Raw genomic sequence first — 12528 nt, 5'->3', positions numbered from 1 at the left:
TCCTGGGTGTGTGTCTTGTAGACCCAGCCCAAACCAACTCTCGTACACAGCATCAAGACCCCTTGCCGGATCTTTGCTATACCATTAGTTCTTATTCTACTTATCGGGATTTTACCATTTTCCAAGATCTTCATTTGTCATTTGTTATTATAGTAGACGAAAGAAGCATCCACTACATAACTGGTGTCTGTATCTCTTAAGGGAGTGATTTTGTGGGTGTGAGTTCCCACAGGTTTGGCTGGTTGTTGAAGATAGAGTAGAGATCAACAGGGGAGCTGATGAGGTGGCTGCTATTTAGCTGGGTGTTGCTATTCTGAGCTGCAGGTTGCAAGTCGTGGTTATTACATTATGATGTATCAAGAATAGACTGTTTTCAATGATCAGACTCTGGTAAATTATGTCTTACTTCATAATATTCAATTTTTCACAACAAACTCTACCCTGCTGGTAAAGGAAGCTAAGAACAGGTTACTGGGTTACTGGAAAGAGAGTCCTCCCTAAAGTTGGTGCTCTTCTATTCATGACGCACTGATGGTACCCTCCTTTACTGGTACAAATAATGCAAGAGCTACTTCCTAAATGATCACAGTGATTCCATGAACATGTCACCCACCACTAAGACACAATATCTCATGACAAGTTCCTATTACCCAGGCTCTCAGCTTCTCGGCTAAATATTTTTGTGACATGGAATACATATCATCCACATCAAATGAATTTAAGTATTGTTTATCTATGCTCTTAACCCATTAACGCCAGCATATTTTGAAGCCGAAAATAATATTTTCCAGGTGGCTACAAAATTAGCACATGGGGCTGACCTGGAATCTGCCCGCAAGCCAGCCATGGCCTGCAACATATTTGGAGCGCAAGCTCTGATCCAACACCACACTGGTCGGACCCCTGGCGATGTTTATTTTTCTGGGTGTCTCATATATGGGACACCCGTCATAAATGGGTTAATAGGTTAAAGGCTACCTTTTACAGTGCTATATCTGTCCATATTCATATTTCAAAATTTCCATGATTTCTATTACCATCATTGCTTTTGATAATATCTATGCTTTGCAACCATGTAGCAAATTGGACCAAATCCTTCTTCTTCTGGTTTAAAGTTTATTACTTCTGTTTATCAACAAGCCCCTCACTGTCCACAATATCTTCATCATCATCATCATCATGGGGGCTGACGCCGACGGGGGCGCATAGCCGCATCCACCCTTCGCTTCCACCTACGAGGATCCCTCATGGCTAGACGCCAGGCAGGGACTCGGCCCATCTCTAGTTCTTCACGGCAGGTTTGGTCGATCTGCCCAAGCCATGACTTCCTTGGTCGTCCCACAGGCCTCCTCCACCCAGAGTTGTCTCGAATAGAGACGACCTGATGGGCAAGATCATCCTGAGGAAAGCAAGCCAGGTGGCCATATAGCCTGAGTTGGCGATCACGGATTGTGCAGATAACAGGGCTTGTGCCAGTCTCACGGTGCAACCATTGGTTGGACACATGGTCCCGCCAACAGTACCCCATGATCTGGCGCAAGGACCTATTGCAAAAGGCTTCAAGACGAGCCTCCAAGGCACAGGACAATGTCCAGGTTTCGCTACCGTATAGCAAAACTGGCATTATCAGGGCCTTGAAAACCCGAAGCTTGGTCCTTCTGCACAGGTACCGACATCTCCAAATACTCTTGTTGAGAGAGTTCATGACCCCTGCTGCCAGGCCAATCCATCTGCTGACTTCATGGTCTGACAGCCCAGAGTTATGAACTACACTACCAAGGTATGTAAAGCTCTCTGTGACTTCAATGTCCTCGCCGCAAGCACGTACCGACTGAACAGGTTCTCCTATCAAGTCCCCAAATTCCTGGACCTTGGTCTTGGTCCAGGAGACCTCTAGACCCAGGGGCTTTGCTTCATTGCTAAATGCATCGAGAGCCGCCACTAGGGTTTCCAAAGACTCAGATAGAATGTCAACGTCATCAGCAAAGTCAAGGTCTGTAACCTTGATATTGCCCAGCGTTGCCCCACAATGACTTTGAACAGTAGCTCTGCCCAGTATCCAGTCCATGCAAGTGTTGAAAAGAGTTGGTGCAAGGACACAGCCTTGCCTCACTCCTGAACTAACAGGAAAGAAGCTCGACAGGCCCCCACCACACTTTACAGCACTTTCAGTACCAGTATACAGGCTTGCTATTAGTCCAATAATCCTTGTTGGTATTCCTCTTAATAATATCTTAACAATATCTTAATCACTACAATCCAGATGATGTTATGGGCCAGGTGATGTGAACATGCCGTCATCGGGGAAAATGGTTGTGGGCCGAGAGATGCGAACTTGCAGTCATGAGCAAAGGCCAGGGTGACTGAAAAGACTTCCCACGAGTGCACAAACCTCATGGAATATGATTTGACTCATTTGGCAGTTAGAAGGGGGCTTTAGCATTATTCCCATTGATAAATGAATGTGGAATGTAATGTATGTAAGCAGTGACTGGAAGAGCACCGGCTCCAGGGAGGACGCCATTTCCAAGCTGTCCACAGTATTCCTGGCTGCTGTGACTGGTGGTGCAGGTTGTATTAGGGAAAACTGAGAATTGTGAAAAAATTAGATATGTGACACAAATAACCAAATGTTCCATCCTTTTTCTCTTGCACTGAGTTATTTACTACATAGTGAGATGATATACAATCTGTGCTAGGACAATAAGCTATTACTATCTGGATAAAGCAAATCAAAAGACAAATATGGACATTGGAAAATGGCCAAAAGGCTAAAAAGTTTACAGTAAATAACTTTGCAAAGGGAAGACATAGAGTCTTGTCACTGCTCATGGGTGTTCATGCACGCCCGGTCTATGCACCGCACACCTGGGATGTTGGCTAGTTACGTAATCCAATGCCCATATTATCAACACTGTGTTTTCCTTGACACAACCGGATCCAATGGGTTAATATTCCATCCTTTGATTTCTATTTCATATTCAGTGTCAATTCCTAAATGAATAACTTTATAAATAAAATCATTTCTCCTGGTTCCCTGAACTGTATCAGCAGTGTACTTTACCAACTAAAAATTGTGATCTCCTGTTCTAAGTACTTCACAATGGTATTTGAATCACACTTTATATAAAAATCAATTTGGTAATATCAGACATCCCTGTCTCACTCCTCTCTTAATGCTCTAATACTCGAGTCACTTTTCTTAATCTTATAAACCATTTTAACATCTGATACAGTCTTCTCATTGACCTTAGACCTCGCTCATCAACTGAAAAATTCTCCCTCATTTCACATATCTCAACAAAACTTTAGTGCAAACTAGAAAGAAGAGATAACAATCTTTGTTTATAATTTCTGTTAGTGCTACCCATTTTACAACTGCATTCTGTCTCTTCTTTTTCCACAAAGCCTATCCGTTTTACTACTCTCTGCAACCTAGTTACTGCTTTAATTCTACTAAGTATCAAACTTGACAAACTGCTTATTCAAAGACAACTAATGACTACCTGAAAACAGTCCCATTTCCTTCCTCCTTGTGGCCATCTCGTAGCGCACTCATAAGGACCACCAATTCGCTTGGGGCTTTCACTTCTGCTGTGTATGTTGCCTTTACTGCTGGTGTATCCTGAAATAAAAAAGAAATAAAATAAAGTGAAAATGAGGAAAATAAATAATAATATAAATATCTATTCCACAATAAGATACATCAAAAGGAAAGCTGTCCAAGTACACAACATAAAGTCAGATATGCTGTTAGGATCCTGAAATACAGCTTTGCCTCACTTAGAATTTTTTAAAGATATTCACTATAAAAACTGTTCCATTTTCATTCATTTCAAAATGAATATAAAATATATGATGCAGTACTTTAGTAAAAGTTCTAGTCTGTTATGAAGGTTGCCTATCATAACATAATCATTACCATTTTATTTCTCTCTCTTTTTTAACCCTTCAGAGACAGGGAAGGCCCTAGCTGTCATGACATAATGGCCTATGTCATATATATTTATCATGACTTCCAATAAGTGGGGTGCATTACATAGCTTAGGCCTAGCCACTGAGTCCATGGACACCCACCCCTAATAAAGCTAGTGTATTATGACCATGCACTTCAATATTAACTATTGTGGTGCTTCATCTTTTCTAAATAAATATATAATAATGTTTATATTTGACTGAAACTAACTGTGCAATTCTCATAATTTTGTTATTGTGCATGGCATGATGGAAGAAGAAAATACATTAAATTTTACATTTACATGCCCTGGATTCTGGACCTTCTTATTTGATAGGAATAAACTCCTTTCAGGATTTCCATCTGCACAATAACTCATTAATAGTAATAGTTTAGTCTTATATTAATTCAACTTAACCCCTTCAATCCGGTTGCATGACGGAAATAACAGAGCTGAAAACCCTGGGCAATGGGTTACATAAGTTGCCAGCATCCCAGGAGTGCAGTGCGTAAGCTGGGTGCGCACGAACTTCCATGTGCGATGACAAGACTCTGTACCTCCCCTTTGAATAGTTATTTTGTGTAAACTTTTTTAGTTTTATCGTCATTTTCCAATGTCCATATCTGTCTTTTGATTTGCTTTATCCTGATGGTAATTACTTATTTTCCTTGCACAGACTCCATATCATCTTGTTCTGTAGTAAACAGCTCAGTGTAAGAAAAAAAGAAGAAGGAACATTTGGTTATTTGTGTCATATATCTCTTCTTTTCTTTTTGTAATTTTCAGTCACAGTGGTGAGGAATACAATTCACAGTATGGAAATGGCGACCTCCCTGGAGCCGGCACTCTTCCAGTCACTCCTTACACACATTACATTCCACATTCGTTTATCGATGGGAATAATGCTAAAGCTCCTTCTAAGCACCAAATGAGTCAAATCACACTACAAGAGATTTGTACACTCATGGCGAGTCTTTTCCATCACCCTGGCTTTCGCTCTCGACGGTTTATTCACGTCACTCGAGCTGCAGTCCATTTGCCCGGTTGACGGCATCCTCACGTCACCCAGGCAGTTGCCAAAATTTTCCATGGCGTTACCACGTCATCCAGGTCCAAGGGGTTAACCATTTTTAAAAACTGGATTCAATTTTCTTTCCATTTAAAAATATTGAGGCTCCTAAAAGTGTTTTTCTGGAATATAATTCCAAGTGAGTTTGATATTATCACTTTAGAAAAACTTATCTGAATATTTTGGTTAGATTTCTTAATATAAATATAGAAATGAAAGGGAGGCAAATTACTCTCAAGAAAATCTAAGCATCATTATCAAAATTAAAATATGAACATTCCTACTGCCATTTTTGCTGGCCTATGAGAAAAGGGTACCTATGGGACTTATCCCATATGTCTTCAGAACCCTATTATCATCTTTATATTTAGTGTAAAATCTGAACATACTGGTAAATAGAAGGAAAAAGAAAAAAAAAAAAAAAAGAAAGAAAGAAGAAAAAAAAAAAATATATATATATATATATATATATATATATATATATATATATATATATATGTATATATTTTTTTTTTCTTTTTTTTTGGGGGGGGGGGATTACAAATTCCTTCAGGTTTATAAAGATGCCTTGATGCCACATCTGACACTTGGCCTACAGTATCACGTATGTTATAGTCCTCACTGCCAGCTCAATGCAAATGGTACAAAATGCCTGAATTTTTAAAAAGTCCTTTGTCTCTTCCAGGAACTGTTTTTGCTTGTAATAAACTTTCTGTATTAAAGTAAGTAAAGTTGTTCAGGTAATTAATAATGTTAACCAATGCCCCAGTGCTGGTGAAAATCCTGGAAAGCCTTACTAACTCTAAAGTACATATAAACAGGATGGTGTATACCATGTGTGGAAAATAGGTATGATTGTTTTCATATACATCAAGTCCTGTATGAATTGTCCATATGGTAGAAGAGCTATAAACTATGACTGGACTAAGATGATAATGGCATGACATATGTCCTGCCATTCTCAGCATAGCAAGACATATATGCCACACATAGGCAATGAGTTGTTCTTGGTCTAGTAGCTGACCTGCCACAAAAAGCATAAAACCTTCATCTTTTGACAAGAGCAATTTTACTATCTGATGTTATCCATTATGGCATTTCTAATTTAATACTTTGTGAATTCAATTACATAAAGAGCTGGTAACAATACCAGAACATGCTTGTGTACTGAAAAGGGGGTATAATTGGTAGAAGGGAATGGAATTTGTGGCTACATGTGGTTTATATTAACCACTTCCCACCAAGTGGTGTAAATGGGTTAAGAGAAATTCTTAACTTATACTACTTTAATTCCATTGTCACAATAGGTGCCAGGTGTTTGTATAATAAATTGGTAAATGTGGTCCATAATATCTCATCTTACCTGACATGGCACCAAAGACCTGCAGTGTATGGCCTGGCACTGTGAGAAGAGATATGGATGTTTTTTCCCTGCTGTTTGTTCTGGATCTAACCACTGAAGTGCAGAGCTTTTGGGGGACACTTCATACTCAATCTGCACCTTGTACCTGAAGTATCAAAAAATCCCTATGGTTAACCAATTGATATTACTACATTATACCAATGCATTTCTTCCTAATAACTTTCACATATTCATATTCAAGATATTCCACAGCTGTAAACAAGAAATGACAAAATAATTATGCCCTAAATCATACTTTTTCTTGGTGTCTGATGGTAGGTTGATCTTGAATTCGGATCCAAAGTTCGGGTGAGAGTCACCAAGTGTGTACTGCAGGACCTGACCTGTCTCCTCATCCCTCACTGCTTTTATGCTCAAATCACGAGCATCCAGAATCTGACAATGAAGAGTAATTTCATCACTATTTAAGAGGATTAAGAAAAAAAAGTTAAACAGATACAAGAAAACAGTGTGAAATATAAGATTTCATAACTGTCAATGTATCATTCCAGTATTTTTCCTTCAACTAAAAAATAATGAAGGCAACAGTAAATTTTTTTAGTAAAATAATTCTGCTTCACTTTACTGTCTATACATGCACCATTAGTGTTCATACATATATAAGTATTGGTCCTAGACTTACAAGGTGCTGAGCTTCGTCCTGCTTCCGTTCCACTGTCAAAGTGGCAAAGCCTGAGATGACTTTGCTGGAGAAGTCTACATCCCATTTCAGGTCTATTGATACCACCACAACCTGTTCTGGAAGAGGCAAAGAAGAACTTCATTACTCTGAAATCACTACTATCAAATTCTTTGAAATTCAAAATTTCAGCCCAATCTTGCCTGGCAAATAAAGTGTTCACTGTTGTTTTTTGTGAAATGACCCTACACATAAATGACTTCAAAAATGCTCAACCATCAAGGAGTCAATTAGTAGACCTTGTGACCTCACTGATTTCGCCTTTTCTTGAGATTTTGTTTTTTAATTTTAAAATATAATGTTATCAATATTGATGCAGATGTCATTATAGATATTATAATCATCATAATGCTATTGACATTACTATCAGTAATATAATGGTTAATGATTAATGGTTAAAATGAATAAATATGCTAGACATTAAAGGTCATATGTTAAAGCATTGTAGCAAAAAGGGTAAAGTGAGTTAAAGGTTAGGACATGTGTTAGATGTCAATGGTTGTAACGCACTATAGGATAGTAAAGAAGTGAAAAAGGTCAAGTGGGGAAGCAATTGGAGTAAAGTGTAATTTAATAAAGGAGGAAAGGGGTTAAGGGTTGAAGGGTGATTAGATCAAATGGATACTATCTATGCGTCTGAGGAAGGAAGATGAATGTTGTACGAGGAACGCTGCAAGAGCTATTACTAAGCAATTAGCAGGTAGAAATGTCTGAGAAGAATCCTAGGAATGAGATGGGAACAGAGGAATGAGGTGAAGTATCAGGAAGAAAGTCAGGAGGGGAAGGATCTGGAGAGAGTGGGAGGGAGAGGGGTAGGGGGAACTTGAGGAGGGGGAGGATGGATATTGGCAATTACTTTGAATGTAGAAGGAATGGTGATTGGAGGGAGGTTGGGAGAGAGTAGCATTCTCTTGGGTTATTATTTAGGTTAGGAAGATACAGATGTCCTCAAGAGTTTCTGGAGAGAAGTTTGGCAAAGAGTTCTGAGAAAAAGGTTTTATGAGGAGAAGAGGAGACAATTATTCGAGGAGCAGAGAAAGTTGTGGGTGTAGGAGAGGGTGCAGTGGGAGAAGATTGGGTGGATCATTTAGATTGTCTAATGTAATAGGTAAAGTGGGTAGGGGGGAAGAGCTATTGGGGCAGGAATCTTGGGAATAAGGGAGAAGATGAAGCAATAGACATTGTTGGAATAGGAAGCAAGAGAACAAACTTGTTGACAGGCTTCCTGTATATTGACCAAGTAGAGGAGGAAAGGGGTCTGGCCTCGAATAAAGTGATGCATATTTTGAGTCTAAGAATTGCTACCTCAGACTTGAGCTTGTAGGCAGGGCAGCTCCTATAAAATACATTATAGGAGCCATCACAAATGACTGTAAATTTGAACAGTCATAACAAGCTTGGGCATAGAGAAAGTAGCAGGCAATTGGAGAGACAGTGCTTAGCAGGTTAGCCGTAACGCCAACATTTCTGACATTGGCACAGAAAGCATCAATATGGACAGGGTAGGTCATTCCATCAATATAAACTTCAAAACTGTAAAAATAGGGAGGGTAGCGGGGTAATGGGGAGGACAAAATGGAGTGGGGGGGAGGATAATAATAATAATAAAAAAAAAAAATTGCTGATTTTCTTCAAATTTGGCTATATTATGTATTTTTCCATTCTGCACCTTTTGGTACTAATTTATACAAATCCCCCATAGCCTCCTCAAAAAACTTTTTTCAGCCATTTTTTCTACATGTCGCTTGTGTACTACTATTAGTAAAAATCAGCTTAACTATTGATAAAATCCAAACAGACTGATGCTTCGTTTTCTACAAAATTTGCTACAAAAGTTTTCTCAAAAAAAAATCTACATTTGTACAAATGCCAACATCACTTTGCACATTTCTAATAGCTGTCAAATGATAACATCAAAATTTTAATCAGTAAAATGTTTGTGAATAGTGATACGGAATGTTATATTATTTCTTTTCCTTTTTCGAGGAGGGAAAGATTGGATGTTCCAGTTATTTTTCTGTTAATTTCCTTAAATCAATCTCTATCATCTAATTACCAGAAAAACTACATTCATTTCTCTTCTAATGCTGATTGTTAGATGAAGACATGGAGATTGGTTCCTAAGTTATGACAAATTTAGTAAAGTGACTCTTACAAAAAGTTGAAAAACCAATTTTTTGGAATATGATGCAATGCAAAAACAAGATTATTGTGAGTAATAGACCATGGTCAATTTCTGAGGAATTTCATTAGCTTTCCAATGATATGAACAAATCTTAGACTGGATATAAACTGTTTGAGAATAGTGGTACAGAAGCTCAAAAACTTATTTTTGAGGAAAAATTGTGAATATTTCTGGAAATTTTCTGAATCTTTCTTTCAATGGATATTCATTATCTATTCCTTCAATAAAAATTATATCTAATTAACTATAAAACTACACACATGAATAAGGGTTAATTGTTAATAATTGAAACAAAAAAAATGTGCTAGACATCTAAGGTCATATCTTGTGGAGATGGGGGATGGCAAAGAAGCAAAGGACTGTTTTGGAATAGGTAGAAAGAGAAAAACCTCGCTATCATGCTTCCTGTCTAGCCTCACGTAGAGTGAGGTCTAATTTGCATCTGAAAACCGCAACCTTAAATTGAGCTTACAGGCAGGGCCGCTTATATAAAATATGTTAAGGCCGTGTCACACTAGTACTTTTTCCGTCAATTTTTTGACAACTTTATTTAACATAAATACAAACATTCTCAAATCTAGCTCTTGATTTGACTATGCTTGGCTGAAAAAGTTGACGGAGAGGTTTTCAGACGGAAACGGTCATTATCGTCTGACTGAAAAATCGACAATTCGCTCAAAAATGGAGTAAATTTCAGAAAATTGTAAAAAAATTGTCGGAAAAAGTGCTAGTGTGACAGCGCCTTTATGGAAGTCACCACACTGGCCTCTGGGAGCAATAGTGTAACACTATACTGCCACTGCATCATAATCAGCAAGGCAGGTAAGTAGGCCATTTTTACTATCTGACCAGTCCTTGTTGTAGACAGGACAAGCATTTGGGGGAATAGAAACAGTTCCTGTACAAGTATTATGAGAGAGGTGAGGTTCAGCAGGTATGGGTTTGCCAGTAAGGTCAGTTAGGGTAGATAGTACACAAGCTTGGGATTCAGATGTAACTGGGACAAGGCGTGAATGATCAGAGCGAATGCAAACAGTAACCTTGGATCAAAAGAATTGATTCAAAAGAATTGGGGCGGGGGGATAGGGGGTTGAGATTGAAGAGTTCTGGGGGGAAGAGGGGGTAGACATTGAAGAGGACTATGCAGTAGGAGATGGAGAGGAGAATGTTGGGAGAGAGGAAGAGGTGCTTTCTGGGGGTTGAGTAATAAGCTGGGTGGGTGTTCTGGAATGGATAGAGTTGTCAGTAAGCATCGAAGAGGGGGTATTAGGATCCGTGGTTTGAGCTGTGGTCAAAGGAGGAACAGGGGTCGGAAAACCATCAAAATCAAATTTAGATAGGCTAGTTGATGAAAGGACAAGTCTTAATGCCCCTATTAAGGATAAAGAATCTTCACTATTGGCCATTGTGTACCTGAATAAAATGGGAAAAAGAAATGGTCAACCCCTCAGGGTCCCCCATAAGGGGTAAGGGCTTCGTAATTAACCAAGGGAATAATATGCCCATGGCTCCCGAAAGCCGTTCATGACTGACACAAAGCCAGCCTTTCATCCTTTCAGCATGGCTCTCACACCTAAGGAATGGGATAGAAGAAGGGGATGAAGAAGATACAAAATGGGAAAGGAGAGAAGAAAAGACCAAGCAAAATTAGTTGAGAAGAGGGCTGAGGTCTAAGGTACATTGGGCCTCAGTCTCTGTCTCCTAACCCCTCCGATGACACCAAGAATGACTGCCTAAGATTCACTGAACCTGTCACAGCTGAGTTTTTCTTTATGGAGGTTTATATTCAGGTGAGAAATTCTACATTCCTATACGAGTGTGAAAATGGGTTTAACTCATTTTTTACAAACACAACCCCCCCAGACTCCACAAACTCCCAATTCTTACGGATGTTCCCCTTAAGGAAGGAATGAGGTTAGGCAGGCAATAGGCTTACTTGAGTAGTCACTCTCACAGGCATGTGGCTTGAAGGCCGGATACACATGAACACTTATGACGCCTTGCCTCCCCTTGACAGTCGCTGTTTCTTTCTGCATAAGCTTTTTTACTTTTTTGTCATTTTTCAATGTTTGTATGCTGTATCCTGATGGTAAAAGACTGTTTTCCTTGCACACACTCAATATCACCTCTTTAGGTAATTAATAACTCAGCTTGTAAATAATAGTAGTAATAATAATAACTAATATCTGGTCATCTGTGTAATTCTCATTTTTTTTCTAATATTCAATTTTCTGTGATACAACCTGCACTAACGGTACATAGGATTAGGATCCCGAGCACTGAAATAATGTCCTCCCTGGAGCTGGCACTTTTTCAGCCATGACTCATGGATGGTACAGTCCACACTTATTTACTGATAAAAATAATACAGGAGCCCCTTACAAAATACCCACAGAGTCTTATCACCCTCCAAGAGTTTTGTGAATTCATGGCAAGTCATACCAGTTACTCTAGCCTTCTGCCAAAATGTTCATGTTGGTGTGTTCCTGTCACCTCAGCCCTCAGACAAATTTTTCCATGAAAGCATGTTCACACCTTTTATCCTCTAGCCAAATTTTTTCATAATCTGATGGTCACATCACCCAGACAGTAGGGATTAAAGGTTACTTGATACAAATATGATATTTGCTGCAATTTCTTCAACTTTCTTCCTTCACTGGTAATAAATAACCTAATGTTTTGTTGTTTACTCTAATGAATCACTATTTGGAAATGAGCCATTAATAAGAGGAAAACCATTCCTGTATATTTGATTCCTTAACAGACGTTCAATAATGAAAACTACCCAATAGTGAGGAAGGATAGTTTCAAGCTGCTTACTGTTCTGAGCCAGTTTTTGTATTGTGAAGACATGTGTGACTGCTGTATTAGTTCCAGTAGAGGAAATACTTAGACAATGTGGGACATATATTAACAACACAATCAGGAAGTTTATCATCAGTGTGGAAAATGTTTGCTATCCTTTTCAAAAAATCATGGAAGTACTATAATTACAAATGGTACACCATATAAGTGATAAATTAAAATGTACTAAAATTACATTCATAACATTTTCATTTAACATGCGGCTGATATCAAATTCAACCCAAGGCTTTAAATGGATCATCCAAGCCCTATGAATGGAAATTTAGGTTAATCTAGAGGACATGGATTTTTAGTAAAAAATATGAAATGCTACTAAAAAAGGAGAATATGAAAACTCATTAAGAAAGTAAA

At 38.6% G+C, this 12528-nt stretch overlaps 1 protein-coding gene across 1 annotated transcript in view; it reads right to left on the bottom strand.

Moving 5' to 3' along the window:
* LOC113806992 (leukotriene A-4 hydrolase) overlaps positions 1 to 12528 on the bottom strand; it is a 70569-nt gene that overhangs the window by 54861 nt on the left and 3180 nt on the right. Inside the window, exons 2-5 of the mRNA XM_070116983.1 lie at positions 7071 to 7186; positions 6684 to 6823; positions 6389 to 6533; positions 3507 to 3625 (exon numbers count right to left, since the gene is read on the bottom strand). Of these exons, the coding sequence (XP_069973084.1) occupies positions 3507 to 3625; positions 6389 to 6533; positions 6684 to 6823; positions 7071 to 7186 (520 nt within the window). The remainder of the gene's footprint in view (positions 1 to 3506; positions 3626 to 6388; positions 6534 to 6683; positions 6824 to 7070; positions 7187 to 12528) is intronic.

This window comes from Penaeus vannamei, chromosome 39 (assembly GCF_042767895.1).
Source record: "Penaeus vannamei isolate JL-2024 chromosome 39, ASM4276789v1, whole genome shotgun sequence".
Classification (NCBI taxonomy): Eukaryota; Metazoa; Arthropoda; class Malacostraca; order Decapoda; family Penaeidae; genus Penaeus; species Penaeus vannamei.
Note: the sequence above shows the minus strand (reverse complement) of the source record. Positions and strands in the feature narration are given on the sequence as shown.